This window comes from Callithrix jacchus, chromosome 4 (genome assembly GCF_049354715.1).
Source record: "Callithrix jacchus isolate 240 chromosome 4, calJac240_pri, whole genome shotgun sequence".
NCBI lineage: Eukaryota > Metazoa > Chordata > Mammalia > Primates > Cebidae > Callithrix > Callithrix jacchus.
Genome location: NC_133505.1, coordinates 123626115 through 123640627, shown reverse-complemented (window position 1 = coordinate 123640627; position 14513 = coordinate 123626115). Strand labels below are relative to the sequence as shown.

Below are 14513 nucleotides of genomic sequence, written 5' to 3'. Positions count from 1 at the left end.
TGAGAAAAATGTATTTGTAGAAAACTGTGATCTGACCCTTACTCTAACCCTTGAAGTTGACTAAGAATATTCTATCAAAATGGACAGCAACTAAGAGGCAAAACATTGAAATCAATATTGTTTGACCAAGAAACACATTATTTGGACTCACCACACAGTGTCACTTTTTTCCAGATACTTAGAGGTTTCTGTACATGTGGTGAGCTGTAGAAAAGCCAAGGCTTTTTTCTATGTGAATTTTACTGAGGCCGGAGATGTAAAGTTACACAACAGTATTGCCTTAAAGAAAATAGATCTAAAAGGTTTTCTAAGATCTGATTAGGCATGGATTATTATGAGGTGATGATATTTATTTCAGATTTCTCTGATATTCACAAAACTCACCCAAATTGGGTTATTTTCCATCGGCCATATCCTTGAGTTGGAGTCAGAGAATGATTTGAATGATTTGGTCACTGGACAAAAATAAGTGGGAGCCATTCAGGCAGCCGGTTAACCCACCATTTATATAAGAGGCTGACTTTCTTTCTGGACGTCAATTATTTGTTCTGCTCATACCATATGATTACTCCTCAACTCAAACTCTATTACTTCTTTCCATCTTTCAGTGCTATTGTATCATCCTTTATCATTCCTTGCTATTTATTTCAGTACCAGAGGCAGTGCAGCTCATAAACACAACTGTGCGGTCAGACAGCAGCCTCATTATATCTTGGAGAGAATCTCACAAACCAAATGGACCTAAAGAATCAGTTCGCTATCAGTTGGCAATCTCGCATCTGGCCCTAATTCCTGAAACTCCTCTAAGACAAAGTGAATTTCCAAATGGAAGTCTCACTCTCCTTGTTACTAGATTATCTGGTGGAAATATTTATGTGTTAAAGGTACAGTGAGTATACTAGGCACTCTTTATTGTCATTCTCAGTGTAAGGCTCTCAAAAGATTAAGCAATTATTCTTTTTTTACAAAAAGGTTCTGGCCTGCCACTCTGAGGAAATGTGGTGTACAGAGAGTCATCCTGTCACTGTGAAAATGTTCGACACACCAGAGAAACCTGATTCCTTGGTTCCAGAGAACACTAGTTTGCAATTTAATTGGAAAGCTCCATCTAATGTTAACCTCATCAGATTTTGGTTTGAACTACAGAAGGTAGACTTTTAATGTAACTCTTTATTTTATGATATAGAATAAATTGGAAAGGTCTTTTTCATACATCTAGAGCATGCTCATCTATAAATAAACAATATATTTCACAACTTTCATTGATTTGGGTTTGGCATGTAGAAGCAGTAAGTTATCCTGACTAACTTCTTGTGGGAAGAATTCTCAGGGAGATGAATTTGCTTTTAAAAGGCTTTATGTAAAAGGGCATAAGTTATAGTTACTAATTTTATAATATTTTATTTAATGTAGATGTTAGCATGGTTCTCTAGCTTAAAGTCCATAGCAACTTGGGGTTTTTTATGAAAAAAATTAAAAAGAACTGAAGAAACAAAAAACCAAAACATTTAGAAATGTTCCCTTCATTATCTAAGGGCTGTGCAGTAACAGGAGAGAAGTAAAACAGAAAACCAGCTTATTCTAAAGTAGGTTTGTTGTTGGCTTGCAAACTTTAAATAATTCCTTATCCAAAACTCTTCATGCTTTAACCAATAAAAAAGAATTTACTTAAATAGATGTCATTGAATTTTAAGACATCAACAAGCCTGATTAATTCATTGATGGAAAAAGCCTACATTGGCTTTTATAGTGATAAACTTAAAATTGCTTATCAAGTTTTTACCATCGCTACTTGTTATTTTAAAGATTGTATATTTGCATGTGCATGTTTGTGGATATCTCGGCCTGTGTATGTGTACATATTTTAAAAGATTAGTTAGAAATGTTTTGTTCAGTGGTAACTTAAAAAGCAAATCAGTATAATCATGGCTGATTTCTTAAAATGCAGTTATTCCCCAGGATGTTTAAAAATTTTTAAGTAAGATATTTTTTATGATCTTATACTTTATAGATAAAACTGTGGAACAACACTGAATACTGAGTTGATAAAATCAAAGGTCATAGTTTAATTGGATTTTTTCCATTGAGCATGTTTCTGAGGATTTATTGCCTATTTAAAAAAGGGCCACCTTATAAAAAAGCAGTTAAATTGGAGAAATAAATGTACCTTTTAAAATGACATCTATTTAAGTAAACTTAATGCAGTTCAGTCTAAAGCCGAGGGGAAGGATGTAATGTTCATATCCAAGATTATCAAAGAAATGAAATAAGAAAAGACTTACAGATGATTGACACTCTAGCCTCTCATTTTATTTATTGGAAGATGAGACCCAGACAGATGTCAGATCTCACCAACCAGGCAGAGAAAAACCTTAGGGCTGACTTCTCCCTATAGCAGTCCTTTCAGGGTGCTGTCCATGGAAGGAATAATAGTCATCAAGTTTGGGGAGAAGGACAGCAGACAGAGACCTCTTGGTCCAGTTCTCATGACTTTCATGTGGTGCTTTTGTTTCTAAACTTCCTCTGTTTCTATACTTGCTCAACACAGATTCCAGACAGACCATTTAGAAAGTCTTGAAGCTGCAAATGCAAGATATGGTCATTTCTACATGAGTGGCCACTACAAACATTAACTATGAGTACAGTAAAAGTCTGTGGTTCTGCAAGGGTTGATGAGTGCTATCTAGTAGAAAGTGCTGTCTCTTTTGAATGACTTGGACCTACTCCACAATGACGGGACAGCTGGGAATGATACTGCAACTTCACACTGAAACTCTGAGGAGTGGGCAATGAAGGGCACTATGTGTCTTTTTAATTAATAATTTTTTAGAAAGGAAAGAGAAGAAAATGATAAACTTTGTCATTTCTGTTAAAATTTCTTTATCTGAAAAAGGAGGGAACTAGAGCACACCGTGAAGTTTCTATCTGTGTCCAATCTTGTGACTTCCTTGGGTCACACTGAAAGAAGAATTGTCTTAGGCCACATGTAAAAAACACTAACATTAATGATAGCTGATGAGCTAAACAAAGTTTGCAAAAAAGTTTCATAATGTTTAAAGAAAGTTTACCAATTTGGGTTGGGCCACATTTCAGAGCCATCCTTGGCCATATAAGACCCACAAGCTAAAAGTTGGACAAGATTGATCTAGATCTTAAATTCTACAGATTGAAAAAAAACTCAACAGTGTATAGAAGAAGAACATATTTTAAATAGGAAGGAAACAAGTAATTTTGCTTTGGTATATTTTTTCATGGAAGCCCATTAAAATTGTGTTTTTCTCAGCTGTGCAGTAAAATCTCTATCAGAACCATAAATTTCTGAAGTTCCAAACTCTCAGACATCTTAGCTCACACTCCCCTCACTCCCACCTGAATAATTGGAAAATCCCTCTGTGGTAGCCTTCACCCCTGCACTTGATAGCCTCAGACAAATGGAAAGTCCTGACACCCTTGTGATTTACTGGGATATCCTGTGGCACCTCTCCAAGTTGGTGGTCTGCCCAGACATTCATTGCTGTAGTGAGGCCAATGTGCTACAGTTTTCCAGCGGTGGTACCCTTGGTCAAACATCTCCTGACATTTCAAGGAGCTCTGATAATTTCTGGATGATATGGAATGTTGGGTCACCTAGACTATTCACTTAAGGTAATTTCTCCACCAGATCATGAAGGAGACAGAACCAAAAAGAGTTAAGGCTTTTTTTTTTTTTTTTTTTAAGCCAGGAATTAATTTCTCTCTCTTTGAGGTTCACAGTAAATACTATGAATTCAATGCACTTGTTTCATTAAGCCATTAAGATATATGTCTCAGCAGGATTGCTACATTTATGAGTTTAGTGCCGGTAGTGTCCCTGACATCAGCACTTCTATTTTTTAAATTTTAATTTTCTCCATTCCCTTATTCCCCTTTCTTATTGTACATAGTGGTCTACTGATTGAAAACACTCTAGAGAATCACTCCTTACTGAATAGAAAACTAATATAAAGTGTCCATCTAATGAAATGATGTAGCCTCATGAGTGTTAAGTGAAAAAGAAGATGTAAATTAAGTTTATTTAGGGAAACTGACTTTTTAATGAAACTACAAGGGAAAATACACCAGGAACCCTTGAAAGAGTGCCATATCTTTTTGTCTTTTCCTATTTGTATGTTAAGAAATTATCATTTTCAAATAATAATTAAGTATCCAAATATACAGATTTTTAAAAAGCAGTGTTGCTGAGCAAGAAATTTCAGATAGCTATAATTAGAGGCCCAGTATCTAAAGTGGAATGAAAACAAGATTTTCTGTATTTAACTTCTGGCCTTGCTACTTAGTAGCTTCACAATGGTGGGCAAAAATTTTCTTCTTTTGGCGATCTAGGCTTCCAGTATATAAAAATAAAGAATTCTATTCACATGTCTGAAGAGGGCGTTAGGAGGAAAAAAAAGTCAAAATATGTGAAAATATTATTGCTATGACATTAGCAAATCCCTGGAATTTGAAAGTACCATTGTTTTGATCCGTTGTTCCACAGCTGTGGATTTGCATTCTTAGCCATCCTGATTAAATGTAGGTATCTACTCTTTGGGGTAACAAGAAGTCATAGCTCTGAATCTTCCTTGATGATATGCAGTCAGAGGTGTATGTCCCACCTTGATCTTCATGGGACATCAGTTCATGGGAGATCAGTTATATCTTATCATAAAAAGCAAAATGACTATAGGTAATGAGGTAATGTTTGGGATCATTCATAAAGATGTTCTTATTCTTTAATAGAAAAGAAAGCTTACATTTTAATCACTTGTTATAAGCCCATACATTTTTGTGTTTTAAGAAGATTAAGAATATCTTACAAAAATATTAATCGAGACTTCTTTTTCTAGTGGAAATACAATGAGTTTTACAATGTGAAAACTTCATGCAGCCAAGGTCCTGCTTATGTCTGTAACATCACAGATCTACAACCTTATACTTCATATAATGTCAGAGTAGTGGTGGTTTATAAGACAGGAGAAAGTAGCACCTCACTTCCAGAAAGCTTTATAACAAAAGGTGAGTACTAATATACTCAACACTCAGAAAACCCTGTGCCTCTGTTCTTTTCTTATTTAACTAATCCTAGAGATTGAAATTTAAAAACAGTACATTATTATTTCTATATTTTTTATCTTTAAAAACAGTACATTATTATTTTTAGAACCTGAAGAAATTGAGAAAACGTAGGAGACCTTGCAGGCAGTAATAAAATAAAACTGGCTGGGTCTGGCAGGATCCTGAACTGGGCAAAGTTATTTCTTCTTTCAGTATCCTTATTTCAGGTCTAGCTATGATGGTTTTGTGGTGATAACTATATGAAAATAGTGTTACTGAATGTTCAAAAAATATGTATTGACTACTGTGTTTCAGATACTAAAATAAAAAATACAATATAAGAAGTTCATTAAAAATTAACTAGTGTCCTGAAAGATATACCTTAACTCTGCGTTGAGCTCTATAAAAATGGAGGGAACAAAGATTTAGAACCAGAAATACCATTTGACCCAGAAATTCTATGACTAGGTATATACCCAAAGGAATATAAATCATTCTATTACAAAGATACACACATGTGTATGTTCACTGCAGCACTATTCACAATTGCAAATACATGGAATCAACCCAAATGCCCATCAACAATAGACTGGATGAAGAAAATGTGGTACATATACACAATGGAATACTATGCAGCCATAAAAAGGAATGAGATCATGTCCTTTGCAGGGACATGGATGAAGCTGGAAGCTGTTATTCTCAGCAAACTAACACAGGAAGAGAAAAGCAAACATCACATGTTCTCACTTATAAGTGGGAACTGAACAATGAGAACTCATGGACACAAGGAGGGGAACAACACACAGTGAGACCTGTCAGGGTGTTGAGTGGGGGGAAGGAGAGCATTAGGAAAAATAGCTAATGTATGCTGGCCTTAATACCTACGTGATGGCTTAATAGGTGTAGTAAACTACTATGGGACATGTTTACCTATATAACAAACCTGCACATCCTGCACATGTACCCCAGAACTAAAAAAGATTTAAAAAAAAGAATGGAGGGAAAATGTTCCAAAACTTATGATAATTTTCTTTATTTGCATTTATCACTTATTTTCTGCCAAATTGTGATATATTATTAATCTTATCACTAATTCATCAAATCCATAACTAATAAAAACTTCAAATGCTCATTTGAAAATATGTATTTCTATAAAAATATATTTTTTAAAATTTCTTTTAAAAAGAAATGGGATGCATGTGCAGAATGTGTAGGTTTGCTACATAGGTCTACATATGCCATTTTGGTTTGCTGCACCTATTGACCCATCCTCTAAGTTCCTCCCGTCAACCCTCCCTCAACAGGCCCTGGTGTGTGTTGTTCTCCTCTCTGTGTCCGTGTGTTCTCAATGTTCAGCTCCCACTTATGAGTGAGAACATGCAGTGTTTGGTTTTCTGTTCCTGCGTTAGTTTGCTGAGGATGATGGCTTCCCGCTTCATCCATGTCCCTGCAAAGAACATGATCTCATTCCTTCTTATGGCTGCATAGTATTTCATGGTGTATATGTACCACATTTTCTTTATCCAGTTTGTCATTGATGGACATTTGGCTTGGTTCCATGCCCTTGCTATTGCAAATTGTGCTGCAATAAACATATGTGTGCATATTTATATTCCTTTGGGTATATACTCAGTAATGGGATTGCTGGGTCAAATGGTATTTCTGGTTCCAGGTCCTTGAGGAATCACCATACTGTCTTCCACAATGGTTGAACTAATTTGCTTTCCCACCAACAGTGTAAAACATTTCTATTTCTCCACAGCCTTGCCACGATCTATTGTTTCCTGACTTTTTAATAATCACCATTCTGACTGTTGTGAGATGGTATCTCATTGTGGTTTTGATTTGCACTCCTCTGATGATAGTGATGTTAAGCTTTTCTCATGTTTGTTGGCTGTATAAATGTCTTTTTTTGTGAAGTGTCTGTTTATATCCTTTGCTCACTTTTTGATGGGGTTGCTTGTCTTTTTCTTGTAAATATGTTTAAGTTCTTTGTACCTTCTGGATATTAGACCTTTGTCAGATGGGTAGATTGCAAAATATTTCTTCCATTTTGTAGGTTGTCTGTTCACTCTGATGATAGTTTCTTTTGCTGTGCAGAAGCTCTTTAGTTTAATTAGATTCCATTTGTCAATTATGGCTTTTGTTGCATTGCTTTTGGTGTTTCTGTCATGAAGTCTTTGCCCATGCCTAGATTTTCTTCTAGAGTTTGATTTTGGGTTTTACATTTAAGTCTTTAATCCATCTTGAGTCATTTTTTGTATTTCTATAAGATATAAGAAATGGGTCCAGTTTCAGTTTTTTGCACATGGCTAGCCAGTATTCCCAGCACCATTTACTGAATAGGAGATCCTTCCCCATTGCTTATTTTTGTCAGGTTTGTTGAAGATCCGCTGGTTGTAGATGTGTGGTGTTATTTCTGATGTCTCTGTTCTGCTCCATTGGTCTATATGTCTGTTGTGGTACCAGTATCATGCTGTTTTAGTTACGTGGGGTATAGTTTGAAGTCAGGTAACATGATGCCTCCAGCTTTGTTCTTTTTGATTAGGGTTGTCTTGGCTATGTGGGGTCTTATTTCATTCCATATAAAAATTAAAATACTTTTGTCTAATTCGGTGAAGAATGCCAATGGTAGTTAAATGAAAATAGCATTAAATCTATAAATTACTCTGGGCAATACAGCCATTTTCATGATATTGATTATTCCTGTCCATGGCGATGGAATGTTTTTCCATTTGCTTGTGTCCTCTCTTATTTCCTTGAGTAGTGGTTTGTAGTTATCCTTGAAGAGGTCCTTCACACCTCTTGTTAGCTGTATTTCTAGGTATGTTATTCTCTTTATAGCTATTGTAAATGGGAGTTCATTTATAACTTGGCTTTCTGCTGTTTATAGTTGGTGTAAAGGAATGCTTGTGATTTTTGTAAATTGATTTTGTATCTTGAGAATTTACTGAAGTTGCTTATCAGTTCAGGAAGTTTTTGGTCCAAGATGATGGGGTTTTCTAAATATAAAATCATTTTGTCTGCAGACAGAGACAACTTGACTTCCTCTCTTCCTATTTGAATGCACTTTCTTTCTTTCTCTTGCCTGATTGCCCTGGCCAGAACTTCCAATACTATGTTGAATAGGAGTGGTGAAAGTGGGCATCCTTGACTTGTACTGGTTTTCAAAGGAAATGCTTCCAGATTTTGCCCATTCAATATGATATGGGCTGTAAGTTTGTCATAAATAACACTTATTATTTAGAGATATGTTCCATCAATACCCAGTTTATTGAGAGTTTTGAACATGAAGGGATGTTGAATTTTATCAAAGGCCTTTTCTGCATTTATTGAGATAATCATGTGGTTTTGTCTTTGGTTCTGTTTATGTGATGGATTACATTTATTGATTTGTATGCATTGAACCAGGCTTGTACCCCAGGTATGAAGCCACCTTGATTGTGATGGATATGTTTTTTTGATGTGCTGCTGGATTCAGTTTGCCAGTATTTTGTCGAGGATTTTTACATTGATGTTCATCAGGGATATTGGCCTGAAGTTTTTTGTTGTTGTGTCTCTTCCCAGTTTGGTATCAGGATGATTCTGGCATCATAAAATGAGTTAGGGAGGAATTCCTCCTTTTCAATTGTTTGGAATAGTTTCAGAAGGAATGGTACCAACTCCTCTTTGTATTTCTGGTAGAATTTAGCTTTGAATCCATCTGGTCCTGGGCTTTTTTCATTGGTAGGCTACTACTTACTGCCTCCATTTCAGAGCTTGTTACTGGTCTGTTCAGGGATTCAACTTCTTACTGATTTAGTCTTGGTAGGGTGTATGCATCTGGGAATTTATCCATTTCTAGATTTTTAGTTCATTTGTGTAGAGGTGTTTATGGTATTCTCTGGTGGTAGTTTGCATTTCTGTGGGGTCCGTGGTGATATCCCCTTAGTCATTTTTTATTGTGTCCGTTTGATTCTTCTCTTTCTTCTTCTTTATTAGTCCAGCTAGCAGTCTATTTTGTTATTTTATTCAAAAAACCAGCTACTGGATGCATTAATTTTTGGAGGGATTTTCATGTCTTTATCTTCTTCAATTCTTCTCTGATCTTAGTTATTTCTTGTATTCTGCCAGCTTTTGGATTAGTTTGCTCTTGCTTCTCTAGCTCTTTTAATCATGATGTTAGGGTGGTGATTTGAGAACTTTCTGGCTTTCTGATGTGGGCATTTTGTGCTATGAATTTTCCTCTTAACACTGCTTTAGTTGTCTCCCAGAGATTCTGGTACACTGTCTCTGTTCTCATTGGTTTCATAGAACTTCTTGATTTCTGTCTTAGTTTCTTTATTTACCCAGGAGTCATTCAGGAGCAGGTTGTTCAATTTCCATAAAATTGTGTGGGTTTAAGTGAGTTTCTTAATCCTGAGCTCCAATTTGATTGCACTGTGGTCTGAGAGACTGTTTGTTATAATTTCAGTTTGTTTGCACTTGTTGAGGAGTGTTTTACTTCCAATTACATGGTAGATTTTAGATTAAGTGTCACGTGGTACTGAGAAGAAAGTATATTCTGTTGATTTGGTGTAGAGAGTTCTGTAGACATCTACTAAGTCCACTTGATCCAGAGCTAAGTTCGAGTCTTGAATATCCTTTTTAATTTTCTATCTTGTTGATCTGTCTAATACTGACAGTGGGGTGTTAAAATCTCCCACTATTATTGTGTGGGGTGTCTAAGACTCTTTGTAGGTCTCTAAGAACTAGTTTTATGAATCTGGGTGCTCTTCTATTGGGTGCACATATATTCAGAGTAGTTAGCTCTTCTTGTTGAATTATATAATGCCCTTCTTTTTCGTTATTTTATTCAACAAAAGGTCTTTTTTGATCTTTATTGGTTTCAAGTCTGTTTTGTCAGAGATTAGAATTTCAACTCCCTGATTTTTTTTTTTTTTTTTTGCTTTCCATTTGCTTGGTAAATTTTCCTCAGTCTCTTTCTTTTGAGCCTGTGTGTGTCTGCATGTAGGATGGATCTCCTGAATATAGCACACAAATGGGTCTTGATGCTTAATCTAGTTTGTCAGTCTGTATCTTTTAATTGAAGCATTTAGCCCATTTACATTTAAGGTTAGTATTGCTATGTGAGTTTGATCCTGTTACCATGATGCTATTTGGTTATTTTGTGTGCAAGTTGATGCAGTTTCTTCACAGTGTCATTGATCTTTATATTTTGGTGTGTTTTCACAGTGGCTGGTACTGGTTTTTCCTTTCCATATTTAATGCTTCCTTCAGGAGCTCTTGTAAGGCAGGCCCTGGTGATGATGAATTCCCTTAGGATTTGCTTGTCTGGAAAGGATTTTGTTTCTCCTTTACTTTTGAAATTATTTTGGCTGGATATAAAATTCTGGGTTAAAAATTCTTTTCTTTAGAGATGTTGAATATTGGCCCCCAGTCTTTTCTGGCTTGTAAGGTTTCTGTTGAGAGGTCCACTGTTAGTTTGATGGGCTTCCCTTTGTAGACAACCTGGCCTTTCTCTCTTGCTGCCCTTAACAGTTTTTCCTTGATTTCAACCGTAGAGAATCTGATGATTGTGTGTCTTGGCGTTGATCTTCTCATGGGGTATCTTAATGGTGTTTTCTGTGCTTGCTGAATTTGCATTGGCCTGTCTTGCTAGGTTGGGGAAATTCTCCTGAATAATATCCTGAAGTGTGTTTTCCAGCTTGTTTCCATTTTCTCCATCTCCTTCTAATACTCCAATCAATCGTAGGTTCAGTCTTTTTATGAAGTCTCATATTTCTTGGAGGCTTTGTTCATTCCTTTTCATTCATATCCCCCCATTCTTGTCTTCATGTCTTATTTCAGTAAGGTGGTGTTCAACTCTGATCTTTTCTTTCACTTGGTCGATTCAGCTGTTGATACTTGTGTATGCTTTATGAAGTTCTCATGCTGTGTTTTTCAGCTCCATCAGGTTATTTATGTTCCTCTCTAAACTGGTTATTCTAGTTAGCAATTCCTCTAACATTTTATCATGGTTCTTAGCTTCTTCATATTGGGTTAGACCATGCTCCTTTAGCTCATCATAGTCTTTTATTACCCATCTTCTGAAGCCTACTTCTGTCATTCATCCATTCGATCCTCCACTCAATTCTGTACCCTTGATGGAGACAGTCCAATCATTTGGAGGAGAAGAGGCACTCTGGCCTTTTGTGTTTTCGGCATTCTTTTGTTTTGTTGATTCTTTCTCATCTTTGTGAGTTTGTCTAGTTTTGGTCTTTGAGGCTGCAGACCCTTGGATGGGTTTTCTGTGGAGGGCCTTGTTGTTATTGTTGTTGATACTGTTGTTGTCACTTTGTGCTTGTTTTTCTTTCAGTAGTCAGGTCTCTCTTCTATAGGGCTGCTTCAGTTTGCTGGGTGTTCGCTTCAGGCCTTATTCATCTGATTTGCTCCCACACCTGGATATGTTACTCAAGGAGCCTGGTGAGCAGAAATGATGGGTGTCTGCTCCTTCTTCTGGGACCTCTAACCTCAAGGGGCACCAACCTGATGCCAGTAGGATCACTCCTGTATAGGGTGCCTGACAACCGTCTTGGAAGGTCTCACCCACTTGGGTGGCACTGGGAGCAGGACCTCTTTAACAAAGCACTTTGTGCTTGGTGGAGAGGGTGTGTTTCACTCGGGGGAAACCCACTTGTCTGAGCTTCCCAGATTCCTCAGAACTACCAGGAGGAGAGGCTAAGTCTGAGAGTGTAGCCACCCCTTCCTCTAGGAGTTGAGGCCCAGGGAGATCTGAATTCTATCCCTGAGCCTCTGGATGGAGTTATTGGAGATCCTGCAGGGAAGCCCCATCCACTGAGGAAGGATGGGTCAGGTTTAGCCCTGGAGAGGCACTCTGGCTGCTGACTGCCACAGCTGGTGTGTTGGGGTCTGGGGACAAGTTTTGAGACCAAGCTGTCCAGCCTCCCTGGCTCCAGTAGGAGAAAAGTGCAGCCTGGAGCTACAGAAATGGGTGCTGTATTTCCCCCACCCAAGGAGATTAGTGTGTCTGGCAGTTGGGAGTCCCAGTGCTGGCTGCTGCCTCTGTTCCAAAGGAGCTCAAAGGGCTTAGACAGCAGGCAGCAGAAGCCTGTGCTGGTCATCCCTCCCCCAGGGAGTTCTGTAGGCTTATGCAGATTCCAGCTGAGAGGCCATAAGAATCTGCTCATTCTGGGTTGGGATGCTAGGCCCCGGTGGCGTGGGTTCATAAGTGGGATCTTCCAATCCAAGGGTTTCACAGTTCCATGGATAAAGCAGTTTCCCCAGCTGGGTAGCCTGCTCACTTGCCAGCTCCTTTGGCTGGGGGAGGGAGTTCCCCTTCCCCATGTTGCTCTCAGGTGGGCCACTCCTGCACCACACTGCTCTTCCTTCTCTCTGTGGCTCATGCCAGCCTTCTAGTCAATTTTGATGAGAGAATCTGGATACCTTGGTTGCTGGTGAAGGATTCCCACACTTAACAGTTTTTTCAATGGGAGCCTCTGAATGCAGTTGCTTCTTTGGCCCCATCTCTATGAATATTTCCTTAATGTTATTTGCCTTTCCCCTTAATGTATTCTATAGAAAGATTCCAATGCAGAAGATTATACTTTAAACATATCAATCAATATTTTCTTTTTTTTTTTTTTTCCAAAGCTGGAGTCCCAAGTAAACCAGGCATTCCCAAATTACTAGAAGGGAACAAAAATTCAATACAGTGGGAGAAAGCTGAAGATAATGGAAGTAGAATTATATACTATATTCTTGAGATAAGGTATGTGTGTTTGCAAAGTACTTTGTAAGCTACAAAGAACTAAGCAGTTAATTATAAAGTGATCAAAAGTAACACTATTTACAAAAATGTGTTTATATAGAAACACAAAGACCTTTAGTTTAAGGACCTAAATGATGCATAACATGTATTATTATGTTCTTTGCTCAATTCCTAGAGGTAGGTCTTGGCACGATAACTATAAAACAGATCATATTATTCTCAGAAATCTGTAACTGCTCATTGACACTTTATGGGAATTGTTTGATCATAGGCTCATGCAGCCAATATTTACTTAATATCAGTTTTGTTTAAAAAGCTTACCTGATGTTTAATGTTAAATGATGACGGCATGGAAAGTTCTGAAGATAATTCATTTTAGCAAGGTGAATACTTTCTAGTGAGAATTGGCAATGAAGTAGATATTTTTCATAATATAAAATTAGGCCAAGTTCTGAATTGGTCTGAAGCATATAGGTCACACAGGATTCTCTGTTTATTGTGAAGACTATAGTTTGCCGTGTGTTTCCAGGGACTGAAAACATACCATTGATGAAAAACCAGCCACTGATGAACAGCCTCAGACCTGGCCAATACGGGGAGCACAGTGAACCATAACTGGCTCAGAAGGACTGATTTCATGCCAACTTGAGGGGGGAATTCCAAGTTCCAAAGACACTTCTCTCACAGGACTATGAAACCATCTTTTAAGAAGTTCCAAGGACAAAAGTCACTTCCATAATTATAGTCCTGGCATCTTGATCTTTAGATCTATTTTTGCTTCATCTGGCTCTGGCATTCCCATAACTTTAAAAAATGTTCCTGCTCATACTAGAGAATTCTCTTGGCCATATTTCTAATTGAAATCTCCTTGAAATTTCTGTTACTTCTTTTCATGCAGAGTGAAATACATTCTAACCCTCAGAATTATCTTGGTGGCTTGTGACTGTAATTATGTTCATCAGTCAAGTCACACATCAGATTTTTGCTAAGGCCTCTTTAGTGTGTTACCCTGAGTAACACCTAAAGTGCTACTAAAGTGACTCCATCAAATAGTCTGCACACTCCTTGACCCAGGTCTCCACTGTCAGGATGTGGACTATGGGATGACTAAATGATTGTTGTCAGTTCAGTATCTCAAAATAGGTCCTTCAGTCAGGACACTCTAGTTAGTCTCTGTGTACTTGCTGACAGGGTAGTATAAGTGCCAAGTGCATGAACTTGGGGGTTGAACGAACCTTATTAGTTTCTAGGGCTGCCGCAACAAAGGACCACCAACTGGGTGGCTTGAAACAGCAGACATTTATTCTTACAGCTCTGGAGGTTAGAAGTCTGAAACCAAGGTATCAGCGGGACTGTGCTTGTTCTGATGGTTCTAGGGAAGAATCCATCTTTGCCTCTTAGCTTCTGGCATCTGCTGGCTGTCCTTGGTATTCCCTGGCTTGTAGATGCATCACTTTTACCGTCACCTCCTTCATCACAAGGTGCTCTGTGTCTAAATGTCCCTCTTCTTATAAGAGCCCCAGTCATTGGATTAGGGTCCACCCTAAACTAGTATGATCACATCTTAACTTGATTACATTTGTCAAGATCTTATTTCCAAACAAGGTCACATAAAATATTCTGAGTGGGCATGAATTTTGGAAGAACGCGACTCACAAACCATGTTTAAGTCCTTGTTCTTTTCCTTTTT

The 14513-nt window shown here is 37.6% G+C and overlaps 1 protein-coding gene across 2 annotated transcripts in view; it reads left to right on the top strand.

The window, feature by feature from the left end:
* Positions 1-14513, top strand: part of ROS1 (ROS proto-oncogene 1, receptor tyrosine kinase) — a 135372-nt gene that overhangs the window by 82285 nt on the left and 38574 nt on the right. For both annotated transcript variants that reach the window (XM_078370764.1, XM_035296567.3), the window contains 4 exons: positions 652-884; positions 973-1149; positions 4866-5034; positions 12706-12823. In XM_078370764.1, the coding sequence (XP_078226890.1) occupies positions 652-884; positions 973-1149; positions 4866-5034; positions 12706-12823 (697 nt within the window). The remainder of the gene's footprint in view (positions 1-651; positions 885-972; positions 1150-4865; positions 5035-12705; positions 12824-14513) is intronic.